The sequence below is a fragment of the Paramisgurnus dabryanus genome, chromosome 17, assembly GCF_030506205.2.
Source record: "Paramisgurnus dabryanus chromosome 17, PD_genome_1.1, whole genome shotgun sequence".
NCBI lineage: Eukaryota > Metazoa > Chordata > Actinopteri > Cypriniformes > Cobitidae > Paramisgurnus > Paramisgurnus dabryanus.
In genome coordinates, this window is record NC_133353.1 from 29,718,383 (window position 1) to 29,733,893 (window position 15,511).

The window sequence follows — 15,511 nt, forward strand, 5'->3', positions numbered from 1 at the left end:
TTGGACTTTTTTGAGTTTTTATTTTAAAGTATTGAATCGTTTTTCATTTCACTCTCTAAGGTCAAACTGTAAACACAACACATCTTAAGGAAGTGATTGGTATTGTGAAGTTGCATACATTTTTTGGGCATTGTCAACCGGGTGTAATAGTGTAAACAGTCAAATAACCCAGTAAAAACTGCAAAGGTCCAACATCAAGCAAGTCAGTGTTGTGTAATAAATTATACATTAAATGCAGAGAACTCTAAACAACAGTAAACAGTGGATGAAGATTAAAATATTTTAAGCCTTTATATATATATATATATATATATATATATATATATATATATGACATTTTTATTTGAAATGTATATTTACTTGATAAAATGGCCAAAAAATATGTTTACTGAAATATATTTTCAAATAAGTTTACAAAAATGTATTTTTCACCAATATATTTTTGGCCATTTTTTGTATATTTCAAAATGTATTTGAAAAATAAATAAGCATTTATATTTACGTCTTATGGGGAAAAAACGTGGTGAAATTAAATATATTCTCAACTGCAAAAATATACTTAAAAACTTTTATATTTTGGCCAGGAAAAAATATTGCCGTTTGGGTTGTAAAATCAGAAATGTGTTTGTTTCCCCTGAAATACATTTCGAAATGTTAATATATGAAGTTTAAAACTAAATATAATTTCAAATTCAAAAAATACATTTAATTAAGCTTCACTTTCTACAAAATGTATTTAGCATATATTTAAAACGTATTTTTGGCCACAGAATTTTTTTGGTATGTATTTTTGAAATCTGCAAATGCTACAATGCTTATCTTCTTGAGATACACAATATGTGACAAAGCAACAACGCAGACATCCTGGGGTCTCATTTATAAATAGTGCAAAGGTTGTGATCTATAAATAAACTTAATGGGCGAATGGGCTTGCAGGGTGGGATCTGAGGATGATTTATGTACGCACACTTGCATGTGATATGTGATTTATAAAGGGAACTTTGCTTTGTTTTATGTGTCTTAATATTTTTTGGCTTATGCCATTTTTGGCTTTTGTGCATACGTAGACTTTTAGTAAGGATCCTACAAACAGTTTTATAAACGAAACCCCTGAAGATGCCAAATCAAAGTCCAGGGGCCTCATTTATAAAATGCTGCCTAAAAACCATCCTAAACAAAATGCGTACGTGTGATTCATAAACCGAACGTACGCGCAGAAAACGCGCGTACCCCTTTCAAATGTATAAATCAGAAATGAACTTGAACTTGTGCGCGCAGCCGAGCAGTTTCGGATCTCTGCCTTTAAACGATGCGTAATTAATGTCAGACATATAAAAAGCGCTTGTCAATGTTTAAACCCAATTTCAAACAGCAAGAATGGCTTATATTTCCAAAAACCTGCAGCAATCAGACAAGCAAAAGTGCGTAACGTTACATCTGCTCAGACCCTGACGTGGCGCTAAGCACTTTTCCACGTCAAAACGGTTTTTATAAATATGGACTTTGCCGTGGATTTTCGCCTACGCACACTTTACGATCAAATCTGTGCGTACGCTGGCTTTATAAACGAGGCCCCTGATTTAAATTTGAATGTGGATCAATAGGTATGTTACCTATGGCTGACGCATAACTTAATAAAAATATATCTCCAACTAGCAAAACATGCAATCTAACTTTTTTAGAATGACACTTAAATTAACACCATAAGGAGTCCTGATTTATAAAATATTTCAATTTATTTAAAACAGTATAGAATTTGTTTCAGTACTATTACAGATGAAGATTACTTACAGGTGTTATAAAAGCTGACCTAATCTTGCAGGTTTACACAAATCTTACAGGCCAAAATGAACTGTTAAAACTCGTATTTTATATATGACATGGACAAGACAAGACAAGGATTATCTAACGCCAGGATAAGGTCTTAGTTCAATTAAGATGTTTAAGTATCTTTTAAAACATGCCTTAGAAAAAGTATGTTGCTGGTGTGCAAATCAATGGCATTGGCACATTTTAAAATGTGTTATTTTTAGTTTAGTCAGCTCAAATGTGTTTAAGTCTAGGACTAGCCTTAAGCCTTGTCTGTGAAACCGGGTATAGTGTGTCAGGATATTTAACCTCAATACCTAAATCGCTTGCTTTAAAGCAATAACTTTATTTTCTTACCCTGTTTAAGAAAAAGCTGGGGTTTCAAATGAAACCAATTACAAATCCATCTCAAAATCAAGTTTGTTGTCTTGTGAATTATATTTAGGAGGTAGTTATTTAGGTCATCCCTCTTTGAGCACAGAAAGGTAGCACTTACTTCAAAATAAAACTTTATTTCTTTCAAACTAAAAAAAAAAAACATTGATCTTAAAATATTCATGTACCTTTTCAGAGAAAAAAAGCATCTTTCAAAAACATTTAGTGCACCTTAGTAGAAAAACAATTCTGTCATATCAACAATCAAGTTATAGCACAGTCCATTCAACATTTCAATCCCTGAGGATCTCTAAACAAATCAACCCAAAAACTAAAAAGAGGCATGGGTTTTTGTAGCTGTCAACTTCAATTATTTGTCTGGCTTATATGCTACATTTAAACATTGACACCCAAATCTAAAGTTTATGAAAAAGAGATCGGTTTTCATTAATTTTCTAAGAGCAAACAATAAAAAATATTGCACTTGAGTTGAATTGATCAGGTCAGTCTTCTGAAAACTTGGTAGTAAAGATCAAATTCATATAAAGCCTAGTATTTGTTGCTTGTAATTATGTTGTTGAATGTGAAACAGTAGACTGTGGTCTGCACCAGAAATCATCAATACCTTTACCAAACTCGTCTGAAAATAAGTGACAGGAATAGTTTGGAAAAAAATGGGGCTATATACTGTATGGATGAAATCAACCAAAGATTGAAAATGACTTGATTATTCATAATGATCTATGAAATCACAATTATTCTACTAAGTAACAAAACTAAGATATCTGCTAAAGGTTTTTTTAAGTAAAGTTTTGAACATTGGTGCAATTTTCACTTGCAATTTGATTAAAAAGGCAGTGGATCAATCCAACAGAGCTTGCAGAAGAACAGGGTAGTTGGGTGTTCCCCATCCTGTTACTGGATCCCATGAAGTGGAGGCACAGAAACCCTTTCCTTCAACTTTATCATCCAGACAACTTAGGTGACATCCCTCAGTTACCTAAGGACAGATGTCAAAAACAGGACAATCAGCTATTTGTTAGGATTTTTGTTAACTACTACTAGGGCACTTAAACTAAATGGTTGCACCTTTACACCTATACAATATCGTCATATGTGACCCTGGACCACAGAACCAGTCATAAGAAGCACGGCTATATTTGAATTAATAGCCAACAATAAATTGGATTATAGATTTTTTTGCCAAAAATCATTAGGATATTAAGTAAAGATCATGTTCCATGAATTCCATATTTTGTAAATTTCCTATTGTAAACATATCAAAAATGTATTTATTATTAGTAATATGTGTTGCTAAGGACTTTAATTCCAGTAATATGACACACTTACATCATAAAGGCCTTTGCCTTGCAATTTGTAAAGGCGAGGGTTGAGGAATCCTAAAGAGGGCAGACCCTTTAGGAAGCGTTGGTCATTAATGAGAGAAAGAATTCCCCCTACGACTGGAGTTGAAGCCTTGAAAAAACAACAAGATTACAATTTTATTATTGGTCAATGTTATAATACAATAAAATCATTAATTACCTTAAATATTATGAGTGCATTAAGCGAAATATTGTTATCTGCATATTTACCGAAGTTCCAGAAACCCACGGGATGGGCACGCGATTGGTGACAACCCAGTAATTGTCAGAGAGTGCTGCTAGGTCTGGATAAGCTCGTCCGCTGGAGTTAAAATAAGTCTGTGGTGGTAAAGACTGAACACTTTTCAGATACTTCCCAACCGCATCAGCCTACAATGAAACAAATTCAAACAATATAGATCTCAATTTGTAACAGCCTTCCCAACAAAATCTGAAAATGTGCATTTATAAAACATAGAGGTGTTTTGCTCTCACAACAAAATCACAGCTAGGTACAAAAAGAATTTACGTCTGAACAGTCTATAGCCCAGAGTATAGTCTGTTTTTACGTGTACTTGAACGTACGCGCGCAGTCGAATGCACAGCCTGGCAAATTATAGTTTATTTGACTCATACGTGTACACAGATGTTCGATGCATGCATGCAACCTACATGTACAATGTACGCGGGTTTGAAAGATTTGACGGTGCGCGTACAATACGTGCACACTGTGCGCAGACCCTTAGTGTATGCGTAAAAACGGGACTAAACTTTGGCCACTTTTTGACTCCACTTTTTTTGAAAATATGCTCATTTTTCAGCTCCTCTAGAGTTAAATATTTGATTTTTACTGTTTTGGAATGCATTCAGCTGATCTCTGGGTCGGGCGCTACCACTTTTACCATAGCTTAGCATAATTTATTGAATCCGATTAGACCATTAGCATCACACTCAAAAATAACTAAAGAGTTTCGATATTTTTCCTATTTAAAACTTGACTCTTCTGTATTTACATCATGTACTAAGACCGACAGAAAATTAAAAGTTGCATATTTTGAGCATATTTTTAAAAAATGTGGAGTGTCCCTTTAAGACTAAAGACTTTTACCTGATAATCTGCCATTGCAAACACGTTACTAAAGCCACCGCCACTGATGTAATCTGTGACCTCATAACTGACTTTAAACGGATTCTTGAAAGATGTCCCACCCACGGTGGTCACATAGGGACTTAGGTGAAAAGAAAAAAAGACAAGGGTAATTTAATACAATACAAACAATACTTGATAATGCAAGTAAATTATATTGCATGCATTAATACTACAAATTAGTTGTACAACGTCTACCTGGATGCAGGAAAACTAGGCCTAAAGGTATTTCTTTCTTTTGTTAGATGCCAACAACCAGCTCCACTGTCACCTGCATGCACAAAGAGATCAACGTGAGCATGTGGAGATCATGCATGTTTAAACAATGTTTTAAATAAAATATTAAGTCTATATACAAAGGTGCTTTTCATACCAGAAGCAAAGAGCATGGAGATCCCTCTGAGGCCTGCTTTCATGAACTCAACATTTATGCGGTCCATATAGGCAACAGAAAGACTGTCTTCATCATCCCCATAGCTGATGGTGTGGACCCAAGGTACGGCAGACATGTTGCTGAGCAGCACCATCCACTGAAGAAAAGGCTCCTGGGTCTCATGACGGCCTAAGACGGAGAGAACAGTGATGATTGTTACTTTTACAGATCCCAGGGTTCCCACATCTTAGTTAACTTCAAATTCAAGGACCTTTCAAGGACTTTCCAGGTCTAATACCCTCAAATTCAAGGACTAAAGGTGGGTACACATTTCAAGTGAGAGCAAGGTTTCATCATGTTACCTTTTAAGATACATTGTTACAGTTCCCTTTTGAGGGAACTCGTGCTGCATCACTGCAGTGACACTTTGGGGACGCCTCCAGGGGTAAGTGCATCTGAATGTGTTTATCAAATTCAACCAATGGTGAGGCTTAACGACAAAGACAGGGTGATGCGGGAGCCAGGAAGTATATTACTATCTGAAATATTGCCAAATACGGCATTACAGGGATGCAGGAAGTATGGCAAGGGAGACGCAGCGCCTCGTTCCCTTCTCAGGGAACAACAGTTACATACGTTACCAGAGATGTTTTGATGTGTCAAACACAACTATTCATACCAAAATGCTTTTTTGCATCAACATTTGCATACAGAAGATATAAGCATTTAAAGCGAACAGTTTAGCATGTGTGCTTAAAAAGTCTAGAATTTTTTTATTATCCTACACTACACAGGGAATAATATGGATTTTTTTTCAGAAAATTTCTTGCATAAGATATATTCAAGCACTTTCAATGACCTGTATCTGTGTATGTATATTTTCAAAAACTTCCCAGGGCCTTGAATTTTTCCCCCAGATTCACAAACTTTCAAGGATTTCAAGGACCCGTAGGAACCCTGAGATCCCCATTAACCAAATCTATTATTCAGAACGGATGAGACCGCAATTTATGTCTCTGAATGATTCAGTCTTGATTTTAACCTAAATGTGACCAAGTTTGTAAAATCCCAGCTCAAGTCATTTTTTGCGATTTACTGTTTTCTACAAAAAACAGTTAATATAAATGAAAGAACATAAACAGGATTTCACAGACGGGACAAAAAAATAACTCATCTAAGGAAAAATACCTGGATTGGTGAAGACCCATGTAGAAATGTTGGCTCCACTGCTCATGATATACTCCACGTCCAAACTAGCCTCGATGCCGGCCTTACCGCCGCCCTGAGTGCCCACGACCCGCTCGACTTCTGACACGTGCGGAAATCCTCCAGCAAACAGACTCATAAACTCAGACAAGTCTGCAGGGTGATAGTACTGCTCCAAAAACTAACCAATATGAAGTTTGAAGTTAGTGGAGACATTTAGCACAACCATCCTGCACATTTCAGAAGTCTGACTTTGCGTAAAATCTCAAACAATTCAAGAGGCATACTTGTGCTACTGCTTGACTGTTGTTTGAAGCAGTGCCCACATCTTTTGAAGTAAGGTTATAGCGACTTCTAATAACCGAAGGTGTGACACCCAAGTGATACCATGCTGATGGTTTTTCTTCTAAGCTTTTACTGAAATCCCTTCCTCGTGGTGGAAAACGATGAACTCCACCCACTAAAAATACAGGAAAATGACAGGCTTTAATGCTAAGGTTGTGTTATATAGAATAAAATACTACATGAATGAATGACATGAGGACAAGGATGCTTACCAAAGTCTAGATGTTGATGCACATCTTCATGAACGGAGTATAGGGAGGTTGATCTCAACAGTGTGCGAGCATCTCTCTTGTAGCGGTGAAATTTGGCACCTGGGAGTAACGCTTCAGCCACCCTGAGAAAAACAGATAGAAAAAAAAAAGAGACAAAATTATATTTGACATTATACTTCAAGGGTTTCCTGGACAGGGATAAGACCAGTGGCGGCCGGTGACTTATTTTTCGAGGGCGCTCGATGCGAAGTTCATCACAACATGTATGTTGCCCGTCATGTGTGTGGTTCATTTTTTTTAAATATGTGTTCTGCACATCGCGAGATCCTGTGTGCATCACGTGTCTTGTCAAAATAAGTGCCTGCTGCAGACGCGTCTAAAGGGTTTATGATAAAAGAGACGCTTGCGTTTGCCAGATACTCGCATAATCTCATGCGTAATCAGAGTTTACTGTTAAGGGAGTGTCTTGCGTGTATTTTGTGAACGTGAGCATCTCTTTTATCATAAACGGTTTTGACGCGTGTGCAGCAGGCACTTATTTTTACAAAACACATGATGCACATGGTTTACATGACGCAACAAACACATTTTTTGAAAGCACAAGCAACACACGACACTCCGAACACTTATTTTGAATTAGCGCCCCTCGGAAGAGCAGTCACTGGATTAGACTACTGCATTAAATATGTCACACTGTCAAAGTGGATTCTGGATATTTTTATTACAAAAATCTTACATATTATAGCTTTAATGTGAATCAAGTGAAAATGTTCTTACTGAACAGTCATGGCACATTGAAGAAAGTCCTGAGTTACAACCGTGTGACAGTTTTTGACCCCATAACTCCGAAGCCAATTCTGCACGACTTTCTGGGTCAGTTGCGAAGGCTGTAAAAGTGCAGCCACTTCTTCTAAGCTCATAAACTTCCCTAAAAAAATGAAAGGTAACGTCAGCAGTTTTTAACATTATGATCATTAAATGAGAAGCGAAATGAGAAGAATGAGAATGACATTACCATATTGTTGTGAATCTGGGTCTGACACTAGTTTCAGTAACTCTTTCAAACGGCCAACATTTTGCTGCTTCAGTGCAAATGTGAGCTCCACTTCTTCCAAAGGTTTGACCCGTTCAAGAAGGATCCAGTCCTCAGGAACACTGAAAAAAGGCAAATTTCAGGTGTAAAACCACATGGTAAAAACTGCTGAATAAAGCATTATAGTTTGAGATTAGTATTATTTATATAATATAGTTTTTAAAGTGCCTTACGAAACATCTTGATCTGACTCCAGCAGCTTCCCACTGACCAGCCAAATGAAGCTCAGGACAAAAACAAGCCTGTAAGGTGAATTAAAAACACACTGTCACTTTAAGATATACTGGCCTTGCAGGTTTGATGACATTTAGCCTTTAAGGCGAGATTTTAACTGTATTTTTTGCTGTTTTAAAACTCCAGCATAATAAATCGTACACAAACATGTATGAAGTCAATGAGGATCTTAACAATGTACAGCATGTTTACAGCCGTATTCCGACCATGACCTCGTGAGGTGAACCGTATACACAGACAGATAAGGAGTTTTTGCAAAATTACTATTTTTTATGATCTATAACTACTGAAATATAACACCCGGTAAAGCAAACTACTTACCGCATAGTGTTCGCGCGTAACTTAATATGTGAGGAAAACCAACAGCAATGGAATCGGTCTGAATGCATCAGTCATGTGACGGTCACGTGAGTATCAGCTGATGTTTTATTGCGCACGAGGAGGAAGTTTCTTCTGTAGGACGAGAGCGCAAGTGAAAAACATTTGTTTGTAAACTCGATAATTCAAAAAAAAAATTACATCTGAGAATGCAAATATATCACAAAGGAAATTAAGGATTAATGGAGCATTGAATATGAACATAAAAATCAAAACAGACAATAATTTACGGTTTACAAAAAAACAGATAACCTATAATATTGAAAAATGGCTAATTAAATAATAATTACAAAAACGTTTAGTAAAAGAATAAGATATGTTTAGACCTTATGAGTTTCAGTTCTGGAAGTCAATCCGATCCTTTACAAAAAAATTTTGTGGTAAAAGTGTAGTAACCATGTTTTTTTTTTGGTGTATTGATTTTACTACAGTAACCATGTTTTTTAACTAGTAAATTATGACGTCACGTCAACCTAACGTTACATCGTCAGGCCAACATTACTCATTACTTGTGTTTTGAGAATGAAACTGTTCCCTATCACCCCCAAGATGTTTTTTCCTTGAAAATACTTTTAACTTTTTTATTTTATATGGTAAATTCTTCATCCACAAACAAAAATGGCTTAAATCCGCTTTGTATTTTCCACTTTTTCTTACTGAAGTAAGATCTATTGTCACATCTCTTAGACTTATAAAAAACAAAAAATGTACACTTCGATGTTGAGTTTATAACTGTTATACAGTTTAACCTTATGCAAACCAATTACTGATTTTGTAGCTCTCTCTCTCTCTCTCTCTCTCTCTCTCTCTCTCTCTCTCTCTCTCCTGGTATTATTACTCAATTGTCTGCCATTTAAACTCTGTCTGTAACTTGTCTTCTATTTCCTGAATTTATGTATATTCTTTATTTTTTTCAATAAAAAAACTACTCATCGTCATTATGTGAATTGCGCGTCATCTCAACACTAGATGGCAGTAGAGGAGCGATAAATGAGGTACGTTGCGCAAATGATGCTGCAGGAAACGCAACAATTTTTAAATAGAAATGTTTACCTTAATGAGAAGACTTCAGTGTGGTATTCAGAAGATTATTCTTCTTACTTTGAAACAAATAATTTGCCACAATGTCTTAATGAAAGGCAGTAAGAATTGAAAAAAAACCCCACCAAATAAGAATAAAAATAATTTAATTTGAATATCTATTATATTAGATATTATATCAGATTATAATTCAATTATTATTTTTTATTATAAGCATATATATATTTTGTTCATTATAGATTTAAATACTTGCGATAGCATTTTCGGTATGTACATGGCTGCACTAGATAAAAAAAACCTTATTCAAACTTAAGTTGCTGGTTAAAAAATAAAATACAATACTTGCTAAATTGTTAAAATCTTAAATTAGTTAAAAGATATTTATGAGTTAAATGAAAAATTTTTTTTGTCTTGACTTACTGATCACATATTTTTTACAATGTGCTGTCGAACAGTATGAAATGTTAAAACTTGAGGGTGTATCTTGTGCCGTTGGGGGCGCAGTTTGCACGCTCATTCCCACGAGCCAGCGTTACTCACATTCAAGATATTAACACTATCTAAAGAGCAAAGGGGAGTTTCCAAAGTCATCAAATCCATCCAACTTTGCCACTTTCGGCCAGAGACCACTGAAAATGACTCCCAAGAAGACTGCCGCTCCCTTCCTATGGTTTTCCTTTTGCTTTGGAAATATTCTGGAGGCAGTGGTGCTTGGATCGGTGCAGTACCCCTCCGGCGCGCCTGATAACGGTCTCCGCTCACATCTGGATGCGCGCGGTCCAGGGGAAAGCAGCGCAATCTCCCGGAACGACTCAACATCTGTTCATGTCCCATCTTACATGATCTCTCTGTACAGGACTCTATCTGAACTGGACAGACGAGGAAATAACAGCAGCCTAACGCGCACCAGAAGATATGCCAATACGGTTACCAGCTTCGTGGATCTGGGGCAAGGTGGGTGATATTGATCTGGCAATGAGAGAGAGAGAGAGAGAGAGAGAGAGAGAGAGAGAGAGAGAGAGAGTTAGGTTGTATATGATGGATGTCTATGGATTTTCATAGCTTCTTGATCACCTATAATTTTGATACTGGCACCTAAAATAATAAATTGCAATGAATGGCACAGTGCACATGCTGCACGTTATTTTATATCATGTGTTAGCTCTTTTGATAGGAATATATTTAGTTATAAAACGAAATTTACTGATATTAACAATTATTATGCAAGTTTGTTTAATGTGTAATAATAATGTTTTGTGCATAACCGAGGGCATTGCAAAAAATGCATAGTTTTGCGTATATTACACGAATTAAATTGAAAATGCGCAGTAAATGCGCATTGATTACACTTGATTCATATTTATTCTTATGAACAGGTATACATTGCATATTATATAAGCTTGTTTAAAAAATAAATTTTAGTGTTTGTTTGGAAATAACTTAATATTTTATTAGATTTTCAATACGCGTAAAATGCCGCATGAGAAATATGAAGTAAAATGTCTCATATTCCCAACATCTGTGACAAATAAACTTCAGCAGCACCTTGAGCTAAAGTCTGTTAAACAGAGCATGCGCTCCCCTGACCAGGTGTTGCTGATAAAGATAAAGAAACATTTTAATGTAAAACTCATGCTTAAAGATTGTCACGTAATATACAGAATTTGCAAAATGCATTCTGTCAGTTCACCGCCCAACCCAAAAAAAGAAACCCCAGACAAACCCCTGATATACAGTATGCGTAAAATACCTTTTATAGCATAACTTAGAGTGAATAGACTGGTGAAGAAGAGTCGCTGTGATATTCATACACTGACAGGACAGTTATTACATCCGCGTGCACAGCATTAGAATAATAAAAAGTGACCCAATGGCACACATGCACTAAGGGTTAGGATGATTTGCTTTGATTCTTAGACTTACCTTGCCACATTGACTTAAAAACTGGAAATTTTACTTAATGTAAGTGAAATCTTTTAAATTAAAATCCCTTTCGAATGTTTTTAACCTTCATGCACCACATGGCAGGTAAATCCAGCATGTGCCCAAACATTAAACTGTTTGCAATTACCATTATTTTTTAACTATACAGTCAACGTGATATGTCCCAATCTGGCCTTGAGATTTTTTACAGCCAGCTCATATTGAAAGAATCCTCTTCATGTTTAACCCATAAAACTGCAGTCTCGGGGGTTGCATGGCACTTCGGGTTGCATTTTTAGCTGGATGTCAGCACGGACGCTTGTTTGGCACTCTTAAGTGCAAATTCTGGTCTTTCTTAGCAAAGGCATCATCTCAGTCATGGATAAGACGGCGGCTGTTGGCTGTGAGCTTTAAACCAATTTCTTTAGACAAAGGAATGGAGACGGAAACATGTTGCATTCAAACCTCAAATGTTATCTGAGATTTTGTTCCCTGGAGCGATTATGAGGCCATATCAAGTGCATGGCGGCCACAGAATGCTGAGGTTCACAATCCCTTGAAATGTTACCTAATATAATTACCCACCTTTACAGTTTACTACCTCAATTCTTGTGGACATGAAGCTTAGCATGGGGTGGGTCTCGAAGTGCCGAACATTCCCAACGTCCTGCCAAACCTACTTCTCATTTCTCATCAGTGTAATTAGCAGATGCTGCCAAGGGCCGAGGCAATCCAACAGCTCGGCCAAATGCTCTCCACCTGGTCTCCGTGAAAGTGCTACACCTCGCGTTTGGAGAAATCATTCAGGGCCCTGAATGTTATTCTCATTGAGTAGATGTACTGACAATTTATATATGGCATTGTTGGCAACGCCATGTGTTGGACCAAAGATGTAACCAAATATTCAGGACTGGGGGAGATCAAAGGTTCAAGTTTAGGATGTGTGTCATTGCCAACTGTTCGTTATGAATCTTGTGAGTGCCCTTGTAAGTGGACATGAGACATGTTTTGTTTTCAAATATGTATATTTTTAATATTTATTAAATAGTTTAAATAAGTGTAAATTTGTGACCTTGCTTGTTGATATCTCTAATATTGACTTTGAGTAAAGTCATGTCAAAGATGGGAATCAATAAGAAACTTTTGCCTGGATTTCACAGACAGGGTCACATATTCATTTGCTCTCGGGTACATATCCTTCAGTCTGATCCATTTTTGTTGCTATTTCCCTTTAGATGATCCATCTCTGAAGTTGCACCAGCAGTACACATTTGATCTGTCTGGCCTGTCACGAGGAGATGAATTGATGGAGGTGGAGCTACGGGTTCTGAGGAGGCGTCCATCTGACGTCTTAAGTTTACTTTCCAATGGTGGGAACCTATACCGATTACTCCTCCACACCTGCCCCGTTTTGGGATCACAGCAGCCTCTGCTCCTTACCTCCAGGACCATTGATCTCCTAGATACCACTTCAGCTGCGTGGGATGTGTTTGACGTTGGTGAGATTGTGAAAGCGCACCTCAGGTTGCACAGGAAAACAGAAGGCGGCAGGCATTTGTGCTTTAGCGTAGCCGCTGTTTCAGAAACAAATAACATAGCGGTGCGTCCCTCTCTTCTGGGTCTCGGCCACATGGATCGGCAAACCAACGAAAGGGCCTTGCTGGTGGCCTTTTCCAGGGCACGTAGGAAGGAGAACCTTTTCAGGGAGATCCGTGAGAAGATCAGGGTTATGAAAAGTCATACGTTTCCGGTCCACAGTATAAAGGAGGGTCACCCCAGACATCGAAGGAGGAGAAGGATGACGCTACCGGGACGTTCTGGTGGAGCAGGTCCAAGCGGTAGTGGTGGCGGAAAGGGAAGTGGCAGGAGGAGAACGCGGTGCAGCAGGAAACCTCTTCACGTGAACTTCAAGGAACTGGGTTGGGACGACTGGATTATCGCGCCGCTGGATTACGAAGCGTATCACTGCGAGGGCTTGTGCGACTTTCCGCTGCGTTCACATTTGGAGCCGACCAACCACGCCATCATCCAGACGCTTATGAACTCTATGGATCCGGAGTCCACGCCTCCTAGCTGTTGCGTACCTTCCAAACTCAGTCCGATTAGCATCCTGTACATCGACTCTGGAAATAACGTTGTTTACAAACAGTATGAGGACATGGTGGTGGAGAGCTGCGGGTGCAGGTAGCAATGTGAGTAAGGGGTGAACTACCCCTGGACTTTATCCAAGAGCCGCCTCGTATGATGAGGCCAAGCACGGCATTGTGGGCAAGACGGACTCAGAATGCCTATCTGTGTGTAAAGGTGTGTCAACAAATGTGTGAATGTTCAAATGGCGATAAGATAGACAATAAGGCGAACCGGAGCACGTGTGTGTCCGAATGGCTCTTCACTAGAGCCAAAATTTCCTTACAACACCAAATAAACAACTCCTTAACTAAAATAAAATTATATTCTGTTAATGTAAATTAAGTGTTAAAGGATTTTTACAACACTGCCACAGTTTAGACCTACACTCTGTCAGCAGTGGCACACAAGTTTAATACATTTACGCATCTGGCAGGCGCTTTTATCCAAAGCGACTTACAGTGCATTACAAGGTATACATTCCGGGATCTCCGGGATCAATGACCGTCTGTGCTGCTAATGCAACGCTCTACCAATTGAGCTACAGGACACACATTAATACATGACCACAGTGGTGTTTTGCATAACAAATCAGTCTATAATTAAAATGATTAAGCTCTTACCCAGAGAGTAGCAGACTGCGGGCTGGATCCGATTTGGATCCGCACCGGAGCTGCCGATTTTGGCACGGATTTGGTGCAGATCTGGCCCAGAGTCGTCTGCTGTCTGGACATGGATTTGTTAGTGCCTCTGAAGGAAGCAAAAAATCTTGTTGCCTTAATCAAATGTGACTTTGAGTGGAGTTTAGCTCCATTCTTACCTTCTAAATACACAATATGGTTTCCCTTTCAGAGTCAAGAGAGACATTTGATGATTTATTAAACGTGACACAATTTTATATCAAGATAACCCACCAACACCTGATGCTCTCAAGAGTTAAAATCTGGCAGTGCTTTCCAGCATACAGCATTCAGCGAGCCCAAAAGAATATCAAATAAACCTTAAAGGCCAGGTGCATGATTTTTGAAAAATACTTTCGGAGTCGGGCCGTGTGGGGCGGGTCTATCAAAAGAAGGTCCAGATTCTATTGGGGTAGGGACATGTTTGTTTACGTGATTTCAAATGTTAACATTGGCTTTCAGAAACCACGCACCCCGCCTTTAAGAGATTGTTTAGTATATTATTATGTAATTTAACTGTAAAGCTATTTTATAGGGAGGGGAAAAAAGATTTTTACATGTATTAATGACACCTGATGTTGGCTTAGTATGCTGTATAATACAAGGTATATGCAATGTGTGCAAGATAAATGAAATCATTGCATTGTGCGACCCCTGGCCTTATTCTGCGAGAGACGTTTTAGAGCCAAAATCAAAATGATTGTTGTCATTTGGCTCCCCATGACACACGTTCAACATTCATATACATTCATAAAGAGAGAAAAAATATGTTTTGAACTGAAAATATATTTTTTCTGATGTTAATGTTATTGAAATTATAGTTAGCATTAAATAATTTTATAATATGCATTTAATATGACCTTAAACTCAAAAGCAACACTGTAAAAAAGATTTGTTGGTTCAACTTTACAAACTAAGTTACCTGGTTGCCTTAAAAGTTTGAGATAATTCAGGATTAGTCTATTTTACTTACAAAAATCCGGATAATTTACTCACCACCATGTCATCCAAACTGTTGATGTCTTTCTTTGTTCAGTCGAGAAGAAATTATGTCTTTTGAGGAAAACATTCCAGGATTTTTCTCATTTTAATGGACTTTAATGGACCCCAACACTTTTAATGCAGTTTAAAATTGCAGTTTCAAAGGACTCTAAACGATCCCAAGCGAGGCATAAGGGTCTTATCTATCGAAACGATTGTCATT

At 37.6% G+C, this 15,511-nt stretch overlaps 2 protein-coding genes across 2 annotated transcripts; one reads left to right on the forward strand and one right to left on the reverse strand.

Moving 5' to 3' along the window:
• Positions 1 to 2,305: 2,305 nt before the first annotated feature.
• tpp1 (tripeptidyl peptidase I) lies at positions 2,306 to 8,605 on the reverse strand. Its single transcript, XM_065288344.2, has 13 exons — positions 8,480 to 8,605; positions 8,098 to 8,166; positions 7,847 to 7,986; positions 7,609 to 7,759; positions 6,832 to 6,953; positions 6,562 to 6,734; positions 6,257 to 6,455; positions 5,069 to 5,257; positions 4,894 to 4,966; positions 4,657 to 4,777; positions 3,780 to 3,938; positions 3,535 to 3,660; positions 2,306 to 3,184 (listed from the first exon to the last, which is right to left on the reverse strand). Exons 1-13 carry the CDS (start codon positions 8,545 to 8,547, stop codon positions 3,047 to 3,049), a joined length of 1,728 nt encoding a protein of 575 aa, XP_065144416.2. The 5' UTR covers positions 8,548 to 8,605; the 3' UTR covers positions 2,306 to 3,046.
• Positions 8,606 to 9,849: 1,244 nt separating this feature from the next.
• On the forward strand, positions 9,850 to 15,277 carry gdf7 (growth differentiation factor 7). The gene is made up of 2 exons (XM_065288343.2): positions 9,850 to 10,531; positions 12,736 to 15,277. Exons 1-2 carry the CDS (start codon positions 10,213 to 10,215, stop codon positions 13,686 to 13,688), a joined length of 1,272 nt encoding a protein of 423 aa, XP_065144415.2. The 5' UTR covers positions 9,850 to 10,212; the 3' UTR covers positions 13,689 to 15,277.
• The last annotated feature ends 234 nt before the right edge of the window (positions 15,278 to 15,511 follow it).

Excerpts from the sequence above, each read along its gene's own strand:
- tpp1 (XM_065288344.2), bottom strand. The coding sequence starts at position 8,547 with ATGCATTCAGACCGATTCCATTGCTGTTGGTTTTCCTCACATATTAAG. Across the intron at positions 7,987-8,097 it reads GAGTCAGATCAAGATGTTTC|TGTTCCTGAGGACTGGATCC; the intron begins GTAAGGCACTTT and ends GCCTTTTTTCAG. Across the intron at positions 6,735-6,831 it reads GCATCAACATCTAGACTTTG|TGGGTGGAGTTCATCGTTTT; the intron begins GTAAGCATCCTT and ends CTGTATTTTTAG.
- gdf7 (XM_065288343.2), top strand. The coding sequence starts at position 10,213 with ATGACTCCCAAGAAGACTGCCGCTCCCTTCCTATGGTTTTCCTTTTGC. Across the intron at positions 10,532-12,735 it reads CTTCGTGGATCTGGGGCAAG|ATGATCCATCTCTGAAGTTG; the intron begins GTGGGTGATATT and ends ATTTCCCTTTAG.